The sequence below is a fragment of the Coenobita brevimanus genome, chromosome 100, assembly GCF_032717465.1.
Source record: "Coenobita brevimanus isolate Jiangsu-jjx chromosome 100, ASM3271746v2, whole genome shotgun sequence".
Taxonomy (NCBI): Eukaryota; Metazoa; Arthropoda; class Malacostraca; order Decapoda; family Coenobitidae; genus Coenobita; species Coenobita brevimanus.
Genome location: NC_137053.1, coordinates 39282710 through 39296951, shown reverse-complemented (window position 1 = coordinate 39296951; position 14242 = coordinate 39282710). Strand labels below are relative to the sequence as shown.

Sequence of the window (14242 nt, the reverse complement as noted above, 5' to 3'; positions counted from 1 at the left end):
TACCCTGTTTGATTGACCTGTGCAGCTGAGATGTATGGTGCGAGTAGGCCGTTTTTGAATCGCGGCTGCTGACTGACCGCCGATGATTCTTATTATAACACATATACTGTATATTTATATTTTTAAACTGACTTCAATACAAGCAGCCAGATTAATTCTGGAATAATTTCCGAAAGTGAGAGGAAAAAATTAGCTTTAAAAGTTTACTGTTATCAAAGAAAATTAAACTTAATTATAACCTTTCATAAAACGAGGAGTGATGTTTGAAGCAAATTATCCACCCATGGCGTACATCCACGTCCGCATGTTGCACTGCATCCACCCGTGGTGTATACCTTCGTCCACGTTGCACTATAATATCCACTCACGGTGTACACCTACGTCGGTATGTTGCATTACAATACATGAATGCATTTACTTCAATGACATCATCGGCAGCCAACCAGAAGCCACGAAACAAACACACTCTACTTGCCTCGTTCATCTCAGGTGCACAGGTCAAATAGACTATAATAGGTTTAACTAAGGTAACTTTCTCCAAATTAGCCACCATATTGCTGAAGGGGGGGGATGGAAGCACCACACTGAGCAAAAAAATTGGCTTATCTTGGATATTTAAAAAGCTACAACGGCCCTACACACATCAATGTATGTTTCTACACTGATGTGTCTTTCCACAAAATTTGACACCATATTGCTGAAAGAAGACAAAGAGCATCAAACAGAGAATCACAACTGGGTTGTCTCAGAAAACGGTAAACGTAAAGGAAATTTACTTAAAAACTAAAATAAATCAGGAACCTTGCTCACTCGAACACTTTCCTTATTTTCAAGAACTAATGTCTATAACTTTATTATTGTTCGAGTGAGCTACAACACTTAAATAAGTAGTAGGGAGATGAAGCTCAGTATTAAAGCTTAGTTATCTGAGGAACTGTTAAAAGCTGTAGCGGACCCATTCATACCGTTGGAGAGCTTATGGAAAAGTAATCGGTGTTATTTAGGAGACTTTTCTCAGAATAAGCGTAGGTGACAAGAGTTTGGCTGCTTGGTCCAGATTTTAGTACGGGAGAGACCAGTCGTTTTATCCCCTGAGTGGCATATCGTGAGCAATAAACTCCATCTACTCCTTAAATAAATACTCCTACCGGGGTGGCTCACATCCACTAAAGCGCTTAAACCTTCTGAACCAGAAGCCTAAGTTCCAATTTAGTTAGACCAGCGATTCTCCATTTGGTGGGCACGAGGACTCCGAGGAAAAACAGAAAGTACCCTCGACAAGTGTGTGTGTGTGTGTGTGTGTGTGTGTGTGTGTGTGTGTGTGTGTGTGTGTGTGTGTGTGTGTGTGTGTGTGTGTGTGTGTGTGTGTGTGTGTGTGTGTGTGTGTGTGTGTGTGTGTGTGTGTGTGTGTGTGTGTGTGTGTGTGTGTGTGTGTGTGTGTGTGTGTGTGTGTGTGTGTGTGTGTGTGTGTGTGTGTGTGTGTGTGTGTGTGTGTGTGTGTGTGTGTGTGTGTGTGTGTGTGTGTGTGTGTGTGTGTGTGTGTGTGTGTGTGTGTGTGTGTGTGTGTGTGTGTGTGTGTGTGTGTGTGTGTGTGTGTGTGTGTGTGTGTGTGTGTGTGTGTGTGTGTGTGTGTGTGTGTGTGTGTGTGTGTGTGTGTGTGTGTGTGTGTGTGTGTGTGTGTGTGTGTGTGTGTGTGTGTGTGTGTGTGTGTGTGTGTGTGTGTGTGTGTGTGTGTGTGTGTGTGTGTGTGTGTGTGTGTGTGTGTGTGTGTGTGTGTGTGTGTGTGTGTGTGTGTGTGTGTGTGTGTGTGTGTGTGTGTGTGTGTGTGTGTGTGTGTGTGTGTGTGTGTGTGTGTGTGTGTGTGTGTGTGTGTGTGTGTGTGTGTGTGTGTGTGTGTGTGTGTGTGTGTGTGTGTGTGTGTGTGTGTGTGTGTGTGTGTGTGTGTGTGTGTGTGTGTGTGTGTGTGTGTGTGTGTGTGTGTGTGTGTGTGTGTGTGTGTGTGTGTGTGTGTGTGTGTGTGTGTGTGTGTGTGTGTGTGTGTGTGTGTGTGTACCACGATGAACCATTGATTTATATTCAGTATTCAAAAAAATGTCTTTGTTGCGAACTTCAAAGCATATTTTTTCTTTATACCCATGTAATAATTTTTCTTTCTTTTCTGTCTGTCGCCTGATTACCTTCCTGCTTCTCTCTCTCTCTCTCTCTCTCTCTCTCTAAAAAGCTGATGCGCCTAACTTCTATGAAGAATTAGGTAGATCCGTTACAGGAGGATAGAATTCACGTGGCTTAGCTTTTATCTCGTTGTGGTATAGCGACACAGTGCCTGGTTTCTATCTTGGAATTCCGGGTTCGATTCCCGGTTAGAGCGGTATGCTATATATCTATATTTATACAACTATATCTCCCATTTATCCGGACTCCGACCTGGCACCAAGCTGGGCGGTCTTCCCCCTCCCCCACAGTGGCTGGCAAAACCTTACAATGTTCTTCCCCCTACACCACCCATTCATCCAACAAACTCAGTCCCCTGTCAGTTCTTTAGCCTCATCAACCTCCATTCTTCGCTGTCTCATACATGGTTTACTATATCCAGCCACTTCCTTACCCTATTATGTCTCCTGCCTTCTATATCTCATCCTTACAGAGGCCTACCTTTTTCACCACTCTGTTCACATTCATTATCTTCATATGACCGTAATATTTAAGTACATTCTCTTCAGCCTTACTGGTCCCAGAATTCCATCTCCACTTCTTTCAAGAACAAGAGTATGTCATGTCCTGTCGACTTTATGCACTTCACGCAACATTCCTCAGTAATCCCACTTCCACTGCTCTTACTCCTGTCATTCTCATACCGTACTAGTCTTGCTCGCATACGCTTTTGTGCACACTAAAACACCTTCATGCCATCTACTTGATTCACAATTGGGCCTCTGTTTAGTATTAACCCCTTAACCGCTGGGATGTCGGAGGCGGTCCTTGCACGTCCCGCGGGGATAATCGCGCTCCGACTGACTTAAAAAAATATTTGCCAAAAATCCGTTATCAGTCCTAGAATATTGTAATTAAATATGCCTATGGCACATACCTTCAGCTTTCTCCTGGGATATTTGTTCAGCCTTCGTCTAGTACTGTAGGACTTGTGGAGACTTCTGAAGTTGGGAAACGAAGTCTCCACTTTACACTTCCCAACATCCCGTAATATGATTACCACAGCCTGATATTACCACTACAAACACTATTCTATGATTTTCAAGTAGTTTGGAATCCATACACCAAAAAAAAAAAAAAAAAAAAACACTGTGAAAGCAACGTAAATTACGAGTGCGTACGAGCTTCCCACCCGCGCTAGTTCCCCGCTTGTATTCTGTCATTTATTATTCATAAACACAGTCACACTTTATATTCCTAGTACTTTATTACACATATATAACTACAGTATTTATCCATAAGTTTCCTTCAGTAATAGTTGTTTATTTTCACTCCAAGCATTCACTTTCCCGTTCAGTAGACTGTAGCACCAGTCGAGCAGGGCAGTACTCCCGAGGTGGATGGAAAGCTGATGACAGGGAGTGCTGGAGCTCCCGTTTCATCAGCCCTCAGGACTAGTTCCTGACCATCCCCCTTTGCTGAACTTTTTCAGTGTCTCAGTTACACAGAAAGTAGGCCAGCATGCTCTCCAGTACAATTTCTCTAACTATCTTCACCAAACTACATGCACAGTACACACTACACTTCCTATTCTAAATTCAACAAAATGGCGTCAATTCACCCAGCCTCGGAGTCCCCAGGGGGGGGGGACCATAAATGCCCCCGCCATCTGCCCCTCTCCCGGTGACGACTCGAGGTGCCTGGAACCACTGTCTGACTCTCTTCTTCTTCATTTCTGCAACATTCGCGGCCTTTCATCTAACTTTCACTCTGTTGAGCACCACCTCTCCTCCTCTAAACCTCATCTTCTTTTTCTAACGGAGACTCAGCTGTCTGAGGCAACTGACAGCAAACCCTTTTCTGTATCCTCCTACTTTCTCTATACTCATTTCAAAGCCAAAGGTGGCTGTTGTGTATACATACGCAACGACTTATCTTGCTCTCGTGTTCCTGAACTTGATTCTTCTGAATTCTCCACACTCTGGCTTCGGCTTTCCTGTCATTCTCTGACTAAATATATCTGTGCTGTTTACTTATCCCCTAATTCTCCTGACTATCAAAAATTCTTCGACTATCTTACTTCTACGATGGAACACATTCTGTCCATTTCTCCTTTCTCTGAAATCTCCATTCTTGGAGATTTCAATGTTCACCACCACCTTTGGCTCTCCTCTCACGGATCCACCTGGTGAACAAGCCTACATCTTTTCTATCCTTAATGACCTAGAGCAGCTTGTACAGCACCCTACCCGTATCCCTGACCGCCTTGGAGAGAGCTCCAACATACTTGACCTCTTCCTCACAACTAATCCTTCTGCTTACTCTGTTAATCTTTTCTCTCCGTTGGGCTCCTCCGATCACAACCTTATTACCTTAACCTGTCCTATCACTCTGGTACGGCCTGTGGACCCTCCAGGGAAGCGTCGTCTGTGGCATTTTGGAGCCGCGGACTGGGAGGCCCTCAGGCAGTACTTCTTTGATTTTCCCTGGAATGATTATTGCTTCCATGGCCGTGAGCCATCTGAGTGTGCCTTGCGCATTACAGAGGTTATTCTCTCGGGCATGGAAGCATACATTCCTTTCTCATATCCTTTGACTAACGCAAGAAAGCCTTGGTTTAATCACGCTTGTTCTAATGCTGTCCGCAACAAGGAGAAGGCCTACAAAAGGTACCGGAGCCAACCCACCCCTGAATCACATCGTCTTTACGTATCTGCCCGGAATCGTGCTAAGTCTGTTCTTTGCTCTACTAAAAATAATTTCATCCATACTAAATGCTCTCAACTCTCCAACTCGAATTCTTCCCGCTCCTTCTGGCACCTTGCCAAAAATCTTTCTAACAACTTTACCTCATCATCCTTCCCTCCTCTTTTCTACTCTGATGGTTCTGTAGCTATTTCTACTGATAAAGCAGATCTCTTCGCACAGACTTTCTCCTCCAATTCCACCTTAGACGATTCCGGTGCTGTTCCTCCATCATTTCCCCCTCTGACTTCCTCATGGCTGACATTAAAATTTCTTCAGTTGATGTATTTTCTGCCATCACTGGCCTCAGTACTAACAAGGCATATGGGCCTGATGGGGTCCCCCCTGTTGTTCTCAAGAACTGTGCTTCTGTGCTTACACCCTGCCTAGGTAAACTCTTTCGCCTTTGTCTGTCAACTTGTACCTTTCCTTCTTGCTGGAAGTTTGCTCTCATTCAGCCAGTCCCTAAGAAGGGTGACCACTCCCAACCCTCCAACTATCGTTCAATTGCTTTAACGTCCTGTATTTCAAAAGTTTTCGAGTCAATTCTTAATAGAAAAATTTTAAGGCATCTTTCCTATCACAACCTTCTTTCCGATCGTCAGTATGGGTTCCGTCAGGGACGCTCCTCTGGCGATCTTCTCACCTACCTTTCAGACTCCTGGTCTTCCTCCTTTCGGGACTTTGGCGAAAGCTTTGCCAGTGCACTTGTCATCTCAAAGGCTTTCGATCGAGTCTGGCATAAATCTTTAATTTCCAAACTGCCCTCCTACGGTTTCTATCCTTCTATCTGTGCCTTCATCGTTAGTTTTCTTTCTGGTCGTTCTATAGCCGCTGTTGTAGACGGCCATCGTTCTTCTCCTAGATCTATCAACAGTGGTGTTCCTCAGGGCTCTGTCCTATCACCAACTCTCTTCCTTTTATTCATCAATGATCTTCTAAGCTGTACATCTAACCCTATCCACTCATATGCTGATGACTCCACCCTTCACCTTTCCATTCGGTTCCCGCAACGCCCATCTCAACAGTTACTTCAACAAACAAGGGATCAGGCTATGGCACACCTAATGTCTGACTTGGCTCGTATCTCTGACTGGGGTAAAAATAATATGGTTGTCTTTAATGCATCTAAGACTCAGTTCTTACACCTATCAACCCGACAAAATCTTCCACAGGTATACCCACTAATGTTTAATAATATTCAGCTTAATCCTGCATCATCCTTGAACATGCTTGGGGTTTCATTTACTCGGGACTTATCTTGGAAAAATCATATTACATCTCTTGTAAAATCTGCTTCCAAGAGATTGGGTGTGCTAAGCCGACTCCGCTCTTTCTTTACCCCTGCACAATTGTTGACTCTATACAGGGGTTTTATCCGCCCCTGTGTGGAGTACAACTCTCATGTGTGGGGAGGCTCCCCACATACAGCTCTTCTCAATAGGGTGGAGTCAAAGGCTTTTCGTCTCATTAACTCTCCTCCTCTTACTGACTCCCTTCAACCTCTGTCTCTTAGCCGCTCTGTTGCATCTTTATCTCTTTTCTATCGCTACTTTAATGGTCACTGCTCCTCTGAACTGTCTGCTTGCATTCCGCCACCTCTACGACGGGCGCGTAGCACCCGTCTGGCAGCAAACTCTCATCCCTTTTCTGTCCAACTCTCTAATGCAAGAGTTAACCGTTACTCCCAGTCTTTCATTTATGCAACAGGTCAGCTCTGGAACGGTCTCCCTCTGTCTGTATTTCCTGCTGCCTATGATCTCCAGTCTTTCAAACGCAGTGTGTCCAGGCATCTCAAAATGATCGGATCTTGAATTTGGCTCTCTATTGTATTTTGTTTTTCTCTTGGAGGGAACTGTCACTGCGGGCTCATGGCCTTTGGTTCCTTCTTCCTCGCATAAAAAAAAAAAAAAGTAGAGAGCGAAGCTTTCACTTTCACTGTCATTACTCCAAGTATTTATACTCATATTCTTATATTACTAATTATTTACATTTCGATTTACATTTTCTATTGTATTTACATTATTTACACTTCTATTTTATTTACACTATGTTATGCACTGTCACTTGTAGTAACTTAAAAAACTATATTCCACTTGTTCTGGAGACTGATGGACTATAGAAATACTGACGAAAATATAAAATTTTATATTTAACAGTTCCACATTTTAAGTAACACTGTCACACGATACAAGGTTACGAAAATTATAGCCGTAATATCTTGCGTTGGTAAATGGCACACTATTAGCATCGAGCTCTTCTGCTGCCGAGTGACGAGTTCACTTGCAGGTGTTCTCTCTAGCTGAGGTAGTGATGTCTTGACTCCCGAGCTTCTACTTTCATCCACTTCACCTCTGATGACGTGGACGGCACACTACTGCCCTCTATTGTTCAGTGTAACCGACGTCCGCTATGCGCCACAACTTAGTATAACCAAATATATTACTGTAAATGACCTCAAACAAATTTACTCTGTTACCCCAAAATATTAATCATTTTACACCAATTTCCTCCTGTACACTTCCCCCTCCTCGATATAATTTACTTATATCGACCATTAAGTTAAACTATAAGCTTTTATTGGATATATACACTGTACTGTATTTATCTACTGGTTTTCAGTGTCCAGTTCCAAAGGGCATAATCTTGATATAGGCCTGACATATTCACTATTTCCCACTTTAATATTTACAACTCTGACATGACCATCCTTCCCAGGTTTAACTTTGGTAATCCTTCCCATTGGCCAGTGACCTCTCGGTGTGTCTGGAGAAATGACTAAAGCAACGTCACCAACCTTTACATCTCTGTTTTCTTTATACCACTTTTTTCTTTCACTTAAACCTGGTAACCATTCCTTCAACCATCGACTCCAGAAGTGCCGTACCAGCTCCTGAACTCTTTTCCATCTGTTCCGTGGATTGTAGTCACTGCTGTCCACGTACTCCGGTGAGAATCTGCCTCCCATCTGTCCATGTAAAAAGTGCTTAGGAGTGAGTGGAGTGCTGTCCTCTGGTGAGGCAGACTGGTATGTCAGCAGCCTAGAGTTGATTAGAGCCTCAGCACCGGTAAATGCAGTCATCAACTCTTCGTCTGTCACCTCAGCATTACCTAAGATGGCAAAAATTGATTTCTTAGCTACCTTTATCATGCTTTCATATACACCTCCGAAATGAGGTGCCATGGGAGGATTGAACTCCCACTCAATCCATGAAGCTATCTTGTAACTTGTATTTCTCTTTATTTTATCCTGGTTCAAATTGCCGACTAAATCTCTCAGTTCTTTTACTGCCCCTACAAAATTTGTTCCATTATCAGACACTATTTTCTGTGGAAGTCCTCTTCTATTTATCATTCTGTACAAGGCATTTAAGAATGAGTCTGTATCTAGTCCATATGCCATTTCTAAGTGCACTTCTCTTGACGACAAACATGTAAATAAATACAAATACCATTTCTGTCGAAGTTTTCGTCGTCCTTGCTTCGTGAAAAATGGTCCCTCAAAGTCAACAGTTGTGTAGGAGAAGGCACGTAAGGACATTTGCAATCTGTGTAAAGGGAGTGGAGCCATAACTTGTGTTGCCACTTTGGCAGTACGTTTTTTACACTCGTTACATTCCCTCTCCCATTCTCTAATTTCTTCTCTACCCGAGACTATCCAAAACCGTGCAGACATTTCTGATAAAGTATGGTTTGTTTCACTGCAATGGTTCCCAATTTCGTGATAATGCTTAACCGGTAGCTTTGTTATCCAGTTCTTAAGGGGGAGTATGATAGGAAACCTTACGTCATAGCTTAAATATTTGGCATATTTAAGTCTGCCATCACATCTCATCAGTCCGTTTTCACCCATACGTGGCTTAAGACACAAAACTTTAGAATTCTCTGGTAACCTTCTTCCACCTTTCAGAGCAGAATAGTCCTCACTGAACGATTCCTGTTGTGCCTCGCTTATGAATTTTATTTCAGCATCCCTAATCTCATCAGGTACAAGCTCTCCTGTCATACGATCTTGTCTAGATCGCCTACAGATAGTTATAAATCAATTAACCCACGCCTGGATTCTTGTCAACTTTACCCAACTTGAAAAGCGCTCTGGTGCTAGACGCCACTCCTTGTTCATCTTATCAGTGAAAAGTGTCATTTCAGAGGGTAGCTTTCTCTGCTCACTTGATCGTAGTTCCTTTTGTGTAGCCTCTCCTTGTTGAATTGGATAGCTTGGCCATTCTGCCACTGACTTTACTAGAAATTCAGGACCATGCCACCATCGTTCTTCATTCGCCAAATTTGCCACAAATACACCTCGAGTCACCATATCTGCAGGATTTTCACGAGTCTGAACATATTGCCACTGACTAGGATCACAGCAACTTTGAATTTCACCTATTCTGTTGGCAACAGATGGCTTATATTTTCGTCCTCTGCCTCTTATCCACCACAGTACATTCACACTGTCTGACCAAAACCTTGGCCGGTTCATTGACATTCCTAGTACTTTGGTTATTGCTTCTGTAAGTCTCAAACCTAACACAGCTGCCATTAGCTCCAGTCTAGGAATGCTAACAAAGGCAAGAGGAGAGACACGTGATTTTGCTGCAGCTATGCACGTTGATATTGTCCCACTTGAATAAACATCCCTTGCATAAACTACACACCCGTAGGCATCACCCGAAGCATCGACAAAAGTATGTAGATTTATTGACAATACCTCATCCGGTACTTGTAGACAGCGTTGAACTTTAATTTTACCAAGATTTACCAAGTCCTTAAACCAACTCACTACTCTCTCTTAATCTTCCATCTATCGGATCGTCCCAGTCTACTCCTGCAGCCCAAAATTCCTGCAACAAAACTTTGGCTGTAATAATGAAAGGTGCAAGAAAACCCAAAGGATCAAATATGCTAGCTATCTCCTCAAGAACATAACACTTCGTCAACTCCTGTTGTGTATCAGGCACAATAGATGAGAAGGTGAATATATCCTGGCCTGCTAGCCACACAACACCTAACACCTTCATGGTGGGCAGATGATGATGGGCTAAATCCACCTCAGCTGCTCTGTGTTCTGGAGGAATCCTATCCATCACTGCACTAGAATTTGATAACCACTTACCTGCATTCATGCCCACTTTCTTCCACAATTGTTTCAATTGTTCATATAGTCCATGCTGTCATCCATGTAGGTTGGGTGTAGCACAGTGTCTGCTGCTTGTGGGAAGAGATTCTTGTGTAGTTCTGCATTCTTCCTGGCGACAAACTGTGCCTGGAACGGCGATGAGTTTACCCCAAATACCACTTGCTGGAATTCATACACTTCTGGTGGCTTAGACTGATCCAAAGCTCTCCATAAAAATCTGTGATATACTCTATCCTCAGGTGCTATCTCTATTCTTAGATACATCTCCCCTATGTCACATACTAGTGCAACAGGATATCTTATAAATCTTATAAAGATATCAAACATATCGTTCTGTAGCTTTGGACCTTCATAAATGAAATCATTTAGGGCAACATTTTTGTATCTTGCTGCTGCATCAAACACTATGCGGATCTTTGCGGTGGCTCGTTCAGGATGCACCACTGGAATGTGTGGTAGGTACCATTTGCTTGCACTTACCTCTTGTGGCGGAACTTTTCGAACATAACCTTTTGTAAGGTATTGCTCGATGGTGCTACAATATACTTCCAATACGTCAGGACTCTTCAGCAGTCTGCTTTCCACGTTTTTCAGTCTCTGAAACGCAGCCTCGTGGTTGTTTGGCAATGCAGGAACATCATCCTTCCAAGGTATGGCAAACTGATAATGACCATCAATAAATTTAAAAGGTCTTTCTACTTTGTGCAATGCTGTGCGTTTTTCATTACTTAATATATACCTGCTTCTGCACAGATTTTACATTTTCTGTTTCCCAGAACTTTTGTAAAGTCAAGTTTAATGCTTCCGAATTTGCATGGTCATTTATGAAATAAGTATGAGCAAAGGCAGAGTAACTACAGCTTTTCTCTGTGCTATCTACATTACCTATACAGGTCCATCCCAATGGTGTAAGTCTAGCCATTGGTTCACCTTCCCGTCCTTTAACATCCTGTAAAGAAATATGAAGTACTGGATAATCAAGTCCAATCAGCAAATCAACAATAGGTCTAGAACTTACGGTTGGGAACCTAATATTCTGTAGATGAGAACACTTGTGTGAATGCTTACTCCAGTTCACTACTCTCATTTTACCAGTCACCCTTTTAGTTGTGAATGCAGTGATTTTTAGAAGGGTTTTTCCATCTAGGCTTTCCCACTCGAATTCGACAGGTGCTGTGTCGAAAATAGAAATTTCTTAATTCAAAACATTTACAATTACTTTCTGAGGTTTACCCTAAAGCCCCAACTCTGCAGCTACATCAGCATTAATGTAGGTTTTAGTACTGGCGTCGTCCAGTAATACGTTCACTACAACTCTGCATTGTCCATTCTTTAATACAACTGGAACTGTGCGCAATGACACACACTCCTTTCTGTTCACAACCTTTTCCTTCTCTACTACCGTGAGAGTCCTCTCTTCATGATCCCCCTCCATGGTCGAACACTGTTCATACTGCACCTGAGTTTCTACTTTTTCCAAGGTCTGACTTGGGAGACTGTTTGAGATCCGAATAGTTATTCTCCCAATGTTGGTGGATCTGCTAAAAGAACTGTTCTGATGTAATAACCTGTTATGAATTAGTTTGCAACCATTTAACCCACAAATTCGTCCTCGTGTACATTGTTTACCTATGTGATCATCACCTAAGCACCTAAAACACAACTGAAGTCGCTTAGCCAAATCCCATTGTCGCCAGACCTCCATGCTCTTAAAAGAGTCACATTTCAAAACACCATGTTTGCCGCTACACACTTTACACAACCTTAACACTTCCCTATTTTTCTGTGTCTTTATCTTTTGTATTCCCAAAATAAGATCTTTGCCTCTCTCTGCCAGTGTTTTCATACTTTCTCCGACCACCTGCATTTTTTAATCCATGAACAGTTTCCCATGCAACTACCTGAAACTCTGCTTCCTTTACTATCCACTTATGCAACGTTTCCACAGAGTCATCCAAACCGTTCTCGTAAATCCAGCGATGATAACGGGCTATCATTGGTTCAGTCATTTTCTTCTGAAGCTATATATATATAGTGAACCATTGCTTAGTTCCTCATAACGACGCATTTCTTTAAGAGTAATGATAGCAATATCTAATAAATATGCAAACTTTTCAATATCCAAAGCACTTTCATAACGTAAGGGTCTAAGGTTTTCCAGTTCTTCCAAATGTAAAGTCATCTGCTGACGATAACCACCAAACTTTCTCTCCAGTCTATCTTTTGCAGCTTCATAAGCATATGCTGAATGTCCTAAATTCTCCACTGCACTCAGTGCTTCACCTGTCAGGTACTGTCTCAACTGCAATAATTTATATTCCGGAGTAGCTGGTGCCTGATCAATGCAAGCATTAAAAGACGTCTTCCAGCTCTCATATTTAGCCTTATCCCCACTAAATACAGGAATAGCAACCCGTTTCAACTGTTTCCACAAATCCTTACCTATCTGTTAAGTTGGGGATATAGGAGGTGACTGCTTGAACTCTTCCACAGGAACCTTCGATGAGTAGCTCCCCACTTGAGACACACCATCATACTCATGTTGGGTACCTTCCCATACGTCATTCTCAGCTGCCCGTAGTTTCTCTCGTTCAATTCGTAATTCATGCTCCAACTCTTCTTGCTGACGCTCGAATTCTGCTTTTAATTCTGCCTTCTTCCGAAGAATTTTCTCTCCTTTCTTGCCCACTGCATCTCGAAGCTCTTCTTGTTTCCTAACGAATTTATCCATCCGAAGAGTTCCATTCGATATACCAGATACAGTACTTGATGCTTCATCGACTCTGCTATCCAGGTACTGCTGGGCTCTATCCATGGCTGCTTTGAGCTCAGTTTCTATTTCCTCGGCCAGTGAAGACAATTTCTGTACATTAACAGGCTCGCCTCGATCTGCATATTCACCTGACAGTTCCCAAACAGCATCCATCACCTTCTCAGAAGCGAATTCTAATCTAGAACATTCTTGCTTCACTTGCCGACGACTGGGTGTTTCATCTTCATTCAACACCTGCAGTAACCTATGCCTTGCTCAAGTGAACACTGCTTGGGCTCGAGATTTCTTCAACTTCAAATTCTCGAGCCGAAACACATCAGATGCATCTTCATTTTCAGCTTGATTTTGTTCATCAGTCACCACTGTCGTTATTCGAGTTAAATTTTCCATCCTGTCCGCAGCACCACTTTGTTCTGAAGACTGATGGACTATAGAAATACTGACGAAAAAATAAAATTCTATATTTAACAGTTCCACATTTTAAGTAATAGTGTCACATGATACAAGGTTACAAAAGTTAAAGCTGCAATATCTTGCGTTGGTAAATGGCCCACTGTTAGCATCGAGCCCTTCTTCTGCTGAGTGCCGAGTTCACTTGCAGGTGTTCTCTCTAGCTGAGGTAGTGATGTCCTGACTCCCGAGCTTCTGCTCTCGCCCACTTCACCTCTGATGACGTGGACGGCACACTACTGCCCTCTATTGTTCAGTGTAACCGATGTCCGCTATGCGCCACAACTTAGTATAACCAAATAAATTACTGTAAATGCCCCAAATTAATTTACTCTGTTACCCAAAAATACTAATCATTTTACACCAATTTCCTCCTGTACACCACTGTTCAATCATATTTACATCCATTGCTTTCACTTGCTATTTACACATTTACACATTATTTACATTTCCACTTTCACTGTTTTAGAACTGCTTCAGGCTGTTGTAATCAAAGAGGCAGGTAACACAGAGGGGAACCTGGCACACAGCGCACTGCCACAAGGTGCGTTTGTGCTCAGGTGTGAGTCTGGTGGTATGTGCACACACCTGGCACCTGCGGAACACGCCCTTCCTCTTCGTTGTGGCAGGCATTTGCACCGGTCCATGCCGATCCATGTACCCCTTCTGCTCAAGTCTGTCAGGAGGTCTAACAGAATGGTGCCTTGGAGCTGTTGCTGTCACCCTACTATACCTCTCAAGCTGCTGCTGAACACAACTCCTGGTGAACAACCTCAGGGAGAAGGACTTGGGTGGCTTTACCTTCATCTCGTACAGGATGAAGGTGTTCAACATCATCATCATGTCCATGAGATGCAGAAACACTTTCCTGTACCACCTAGCATTCTTCCTGAGGCAGTCGATCTCTCCAATCATCATGTTGGACTTGTCCACCAGCCGCATATTTATATTGTAGTCGATGACAGCATCAGGTTTCATCACAGGTT

The 14242-nt window shown here is 42.9% G+C and overlaps 1 protein-coding gene across 1 annotated transcript; it reads right to left on the bottom strand.

Annotated features, from left to right (window-relative positions):
- Positions 1 to 10042: 10042 nt before the first annotated feature.
- Positions 10043 to 12042, bottom strand: LOC145414638 (uncharacterized). Its single transcript, XM_080284161.1, has 2 exons — positions 11935 to 12042; positions 10043 to 10693 (listed from the first exon to the last, which is right to left on the bottom strand). Exons 1-2 carry the CDS (start codon positions 12040 to 12042, stop codon positions 10043 to 10045), a joined length of 759 nt encoding a protein of 252 aa, XP_080140287.1.
- Between the last annotated feature and the right edge of the window lie 2200 nt (positions 12043 to 14242).

Excerpts from the sequence above, each read along its gene's own strand:
- LOC145414638 (XM_080284161.1), bottom strand. The coding sequence starts at position 12,042 with ATGACTGAACCAATGATAGCCCGTTATCATCGCTGGATTTACGAGAAC. Across the intron at positions 10,694-11,934 it reads TAAAGGAAGCAGAGTTTCAG|TTTGCCATACCTTGGAAGGA; the intron begins GTAGTTGCATGG and ends GGTCATTATCAG.